The sequence below is a fragment of the Cariama cristata genome, unplaced genomic scaffold (genome assembly GCF_000690535.1).
Source record: "Cariama cristata isolate BGI_N322 unplaced genomic scaffold, ASM69053v1 scaffold11138, whole genome shotgun sequence".
NCBI classification, from domain to species: Eukaryota; Metazoa; Chordata; class Aves; order Cariamiformes; family Cariamidae; genus Cariama; species Cariama cristata.
In genome coordinates this window covers 17,217-23,119 of record NW_009630660.1, presented here as the reverse complement: position 1 = coordinate 23,119, position 5,903 = coordinate 17,217, and the positions used below count along the sequence as shown (strand labels likewise).

The 5,903-nt window shown below is 44.3% G+C and overlaps 2 protein-coding genes across 2 annotated transcripts in view; both read left to right on the top strand.

The window, feature by feature from the left end:
• Positions 1–524: 524 nt before the first annotated feature.
• Positions 525–1,773, top strand: LOC104165875 (THAP domain-containing protein 4-like; the record flags this gene model as incomplete). The annotated part of the gene is made up of 1 exon (XM_009705636.1): positions 525–1,773. A coding segment is annotated over one exon (1,249 nt), but the record flags the coding sequence as incomplete, so codon positions are not given.
• A 3,062-nt stretch (positions 1,774–4,835) lies between these two features.
• The window catches only part of LOC104165874 (THAP domain-containing protein 4-like), a 14,990-nt gene continuing 13,922 nt past the window's right edge, over positions 4,836–5,903 (top strand). The window contains exon 1 of the mRNA XM_009705635.1: positions 4,836–4,935. Within this exon, the coding sequence (XP_009703937.1) occupies positions 4,911–4,935 (25 nt within the window). The 5' untranslated portion in view covers positions 4,836–4,910. The remainder of the gene's footprint in view (positions 4,936–5,903) is intronic.

Below are 5,903 nucleotides of genomic sequence, written 5' to 3'. Positions count from 1 at the left end.
GGGATGCTGCCACAGGTGAGACCCCAAGGGACGGTCGTTATCTGAGGCGACCGATGTCAGCCCGTTTGGAAAAGGCACCTCATTCAACGACTGGGGGTCTTTTTTTTTTTTTTTAAGTCCAGGCATTTTGACACTTTATTGACTATACCTGGCATAAACATCAACAGGGTTATGGAGGAAGTGGGTGGGCAATGTGCTGGCTGAGGTGGGGTGTTTGGGTGTTCCTCGCATCCTCATTCCTTGCGGACAGGCTCCTGTGTTTGTCGTAGGGTAGATGAGCAGCTGAATAATGGGTTGGTTGCTGATGAAAACGCTTTTTAGTTCTGTGCTGTTTGTGAAGCGGAGCTGTGTTAACAGAGGGAATGAATACTGAGTGTTTTGGCCCAAAGTGAAATAATCGTCAAACTAGCGTGACCTGTTAAAATACAGCTTTCGCAAGAATTTCCTAAACCTAAGAGTACCAACCCTTATGATTTCCAAAATGCAACTTATTTTTTCATAGGTTTTGTCTGTTTGTTTTTTAGATTCCCTCTGAAGGATTCAAAGCGTCTGATTCAGTGGCTAAAAGCTGTTCAGAGAGACAACTGGACTCCCACCAAGTATTCGTTTCTTTGCAGCGAGCATTTCACCAAAGACAGTTTTTCTAAGCGGCTAGAAGACCAGCACCGGTTGCTGAAGCCCACTGCTGTCCCTACTATCTTCCAACTTGCAGAGAAAAAACACGACAACCTGGATTATGTCAGAAGCAGAAGAAAAATAGCAAGCCAAGTGCTGCTGCAGGATGGAGAAGACCCAAGGGAAGGAGGCTGTGAGGTAGTTCAGAGGACCTCATCTCCTGACCAGGACTTCATGGTGATGCAAGGGACGAAAGAGATGGAGGAGGCAACTTTGCAAGCGGAAATCAGATCAATGTCTGAGGAGGAAGAGAACCTCCATGGCCAGCTGGACGGCCCTCGGAGAAGGACGTTAGGTGATAATTTGGTTTCAAAGTCTGGACCTCAGAAAAAGCCTGAGAGATCTTCTGTGGAGGACTGTCCTAAAGCCACCTGGACGGGGAGCTGGGTAGCGGACAGAAGTGGTGTGTCGGTCGATGACTTCACGCCTCCTGCCTCTGGTGCTTGCAAGTTCATTGGCTCCCTTCATTCTTACAGCTTTTCCTCTAAGCATGCCAGAGAGAGGCCATCTTTTCCAAAAGAGCAGCTAGAAAGGAAAAGGCCAAAGAGAGACGTGGAACCGAGCTGCAGCAGCCATCTTATGGGACACGATAAGGCTGTAGCGGAAGGCTCCCCTACTTCATCCCTCACTGCGACCCCTCAGAAACCTTCCCAGGGTTTGTCGGCGTCCCCAGCAGACCTTACCCCTCAGCCCGCTGCAGAGGCTGTGGTGGGGCGGAAGGGTGACACAGATGCCAACCCGATGTCAATCAATGAGGTCATCATGTCGGCCTCGGGAGCTTGCAAGCTCATCGACTCCCTCCACTCGTACTGTTTCTCCTCCAGGCAGAGCAAAAGTCAGGTGTGCTGCTTGCGCGAGCAGGTAGAAAAGAAGAACGGAGAGTTGAAACTTTTGAGGCAGAGGATCAGTCGCTCTGACAGTCAAGTCAGGAAGCTGAAGGAGAAGCTAGATGAGCTGAAGAGGATCAGTTTCCCTTACTTGAACAGCCTGCTATCCCAGGACTGTGGTCAGTATTCCCAGTGGCTTTGCGTTGAGGCAGGATTCACTGTTTTCTTAGCAGTAAGAGGCTGTTTTAAGTTAGAGGTCGTAAAGATGTGATGGGTAAAAGATATAAGAAAGGTACATTTGTGGAAGGAGAAGTAGTAGCTTGTGTTGGACCAACGGATAGAGGTGAAAGAATTAGGTTGTTTGGAACATGAGCCATTTCTTACATGCCAAAATTTTCTGAGGCAATTCCTGGTGTGGAATGGGAAGTTAGATAGTGGTGTTGCAGACAAATGTCTTAATGTTTTTTGTTTTTTTTTCCCCCTCTGTATTAAGTTATTTGTGACTCAATAGCACCTGTTAGGATTTACCTTCCTTTGGAGTGTGCCTGTGAATTTTTTTTGTGTGTTAATGAGCTGTCGTGGGCAGCAGGTAGCTGGGAAAGCTGTTGTAGTCTTCTCCAGGGATGTAAGAAGTACTTCTCATCTTAGATTTCATATACTGCACTCAATACTTTGGATATATGAAATCCAAGTGAGGTGGTAGGTATCAAATATGATAATGTCATGATACACAGCGAGGTCACCTTTCGTGACTGAATGTGTTTTGTTTGATCGTTTCTTCCCACAGAAGGCAGAAGAAATCAGGAAATGGATGATAATAAAGTGGGAAGAGATGGAGAATGACTTCTCTATCAATTAAAAAAAGATGAAGTTGAGACACCTGAAAACACAGGGGAACTCAGTGAGGGACAAGGTCATGTAAAAAGGTTCTTGTGGAGAAGTTGAATCAGGCCATGACCCTTTCTCTTGCAAGAAAATGAATGGTTAATACATAGCTGATAAAACTTTTGCACAGCGGCACTAGTTGCAAGATACAATTTGGAGGAAGAGCTTAGGAGTATCTGATGATGTTTGATGTTTGTGTGGCTGCTGAGAAAATGTTGGGTTGCCTTGTGAAGGGTGTGTGACTTGGGGCTTTCCTGAAGAAGTCGCCCATGGATTGTTAGGTGTCCCCCGATGATAATTCTCACATCTCTCCTTCTTTAGGAGAAGAAACCTCATGGCTTCTTCTAAAGCCACGTAGTATTAGACACGGTCAGAAATGTGATACTGGCATAGGCAAACACGTTCGCCAGACGATTACAGCACGGCCTACTTCCTCACTCAAGTGCAAGAAAATAAACCCCGACAAAATTCTTGAAGGTCAATACCCAATGCTACTTTTCCCATGTGTTTTTAATTTTCCAAAGTATGGGGAAACTCGCACTTCGATTTGGGTAGAGAGAGGAAAAGAACTATTTTTTCCGCATGGGAAATCAACATAGTCTTAGTTGTACCTTCTGATCTGTATTTTTGAATTGTTTTAGTGTCAAACTAAAGAAAATAACTAGATACAATTTTAGGGTTCCATATATATATAAAAAAATTGTATCTAGTTATTTTCTTTAGTATATGTATATGAAAAAAGGGTGTCCAGCTTTGTTGGAATACCTTCAATGAGATACTAATTGCAAAAAGGGTGTCCTGAAGGATGTTTTTCTTTATTCTAGTAAGCACTATGATTTTTCTTTTCATTCCTGAAACAGATGTTCTTATACATACATCTTTGAGAACGTGAGGGTTATATGTTAAGAATATGTACTATAAGAACTACATGTTCTATTTTTCTAAGGGAAAATGTCATTTATTTTAGATGAATTGACCAACTCGTTACCTGTTTTGCCATCTCTTATCAACAACACTGGAGATCAATCTGTGAAAATGAACCATTTCAGCGATTGTAGCTTAGCGCAATGGGAAGTTCTTATAGAACCCCTTGGCTGGTGACTCTTTAAAAGGGTTTGTTGGTGGGTGGCTGGATTTTTTTTTTTTCTTTCTTAGCTTAATCTTGGGCTTTTCTACATTGCATTGCTTTTTGTTTGCTCATAGTAACAGTTTATGGCAGTCAAAATACCTGATTAAGGGCAGCTGACTGCTGCTGGGCAGAGTCTGGTTTATGTCTAGACACTTAAGTTTTACTCTAATACAAAGCTAAATTGAAGAATGGCTTTTTGGTATTAATAAAAATACAGTCAGGTAACATATTAGGTTAATAATAATTACAGTCTTTGTTAGTAGCGACATTTCAGTTGTCCTAAATCATCTGACCTGTAGTTGAGGTGGTGGTGTTAGCTGGGAACCTGAGCCTGCATATATTTTTCTTTTAAAGGCCGTGCCTTGGGGATGGGGAGTGTAAGTAAAGTCACTGACTGGACTGACCATGCAGGTTGTTACGTGTCTGCATCCCAGCTCCGCGTGCTGCGGAACCTCTCTTTGCTGCTGCCTGATGTTCAGCCACTTCCACAAAATCCTGAGCAGAAAAATGGCCCGCACCCATTAGGCAGATCTTCATTTTGTTATTGGTTCTCAACTGATATTTTCCTCCAGTGAGGCAACTAAGTTTCTGCTGGCTGTATCCAAACTACAACCGGCTGGAAAGAGCAGGTTTCTGCGAAACTGCTGCACAGGCAGTCCCTGCCAGCCACGCTTGAGGATCAGTGACGCGGGCTGGGTGAGCTTGGCTCACAGCATGCTTGATCTGTCACGAAGCACTCAGGCGGTGCGTCCCAACCTGTCTTAACAGGAGGATCAACTCACTGGTTTTAGGAGAAGCCCTGGACTGTTACCAGCACAGTGACCTTTTCCATCTAAACTTTGAATTTGCTCACTTGTTGGGTTGGAAAATGTTTCCTTCTGTTTCATGGGTCACTTCTCAGGTCCGTGGACCACAGGTTGAGGAATACTTCCAGCAGAGGAGTGCGGTTAGGCACAGTGCACCAGGCAGAACGAGGTCAGATCCATCTTCTGGAGAACAACAGGATGCACAGGGAGAGAGCCAGCAAGCAAATATAGATCCAATGTCCTGGGGAAGGGGAGCCTCATCTTAACAGGACTGTCCTCTGATACAGAAGTAATATTTGACTTTCTTGTTCTACTGGAGGTTTCGCAGCTCTGCTGCATCATGCTCCTCCAGAGCTAGCACAGACAGGAGATCGGATATGCCCCTTTCACAAGATCACCTCATCTTAATGTGCTCGAGTTTGGTCCTTGTGTAAAACTACATCTCCCAGCAGGCACTGGAATAACTGTCCTACCTAATCATGAGATCACTTCCCTTATAGCCATCTTATCAACCCTGCGCAAAACACTTTCTGGTGAGCAAAGGTGATTAGAGAGCTAGACCAAGCAATAGGAAAATAACTGCAAATTATGGCTGGCAATGGAGGAAACGCAGGTATGATTCAATGGGATTGAAGTGTCTGTATTTATCGGAGAGGTGAAGCTGTTAGAATTCAGGCATCTGAGTGTATGTGGAACCTCTTCCATACTGCGTGTCTGTTTTCATGAAGGTCATATTAAAGGCAGGAGAGTTTGCAAAACGAGTTCACGTTAAAAAATGGTTAGAATTTTGCTAGGAATCTGTAGTAAATCATATTTCCTTCCAGCTTAGATTTGTCTTTATTTATACAAAACCAACATAGAAATTGGGTTGTTTATCATACTTTTTACACGTAAACGAAGCGTAGTTGGTGGTGAACTTTGGGGACAAGCACAAGGACTCGAACGTTCAATGTCTGGTTTTGTGCTGAGGTGGAGTTCTGATGGCTGGTCTGTGGGGCCTGAGCTGATGTTTCCCATCGAGGTGGCAATGGGTTTTCGTTCGTGTTGCAGAAAACAAGTAGCAAAGTTATGTTCCTCAGTGGCAGTGAGAACAGAAGTGGGGTTGTTGCAAGGGTGCGAGATACTGTACTTTCACCTGTCTGAGCAGGACTTGAGCAGCAACGGGTCTCTGTCCAGTTTATCTTGAAAATGAAATGCGTATAATGGATTGCAGAGATGTGCTGTCAGAAAAATTGCTTCCACCAGGGCAGGCACTGCTAACATGGCAGCTGCATGTTAACTTGGAGCTAGATATTGGAAGAAAAATGCTTTTATTCAAGCAGATGCTGCTTGTGATTTTTTTTTTTTTTTTCCCCCCCGCCTTGTCTGAGATGAGAATGACCAGGGTAGAAGGCTGGTCGGTAGAGTAAGTGGGTGTTACAAAGAAAAAGAGACCTGTAAAGTAAGATAAGAGCGAGATAAGGAGTAGGAATATGTGTGCATAGGTTAAAAGCAGGGCTGAATCTGGCAGAAGGCATCACGAGAGAGGCTAGGGGAGACTTCACAGCACCTAATGGGAAGCTGCCTTGTGCTCTCCGTGGG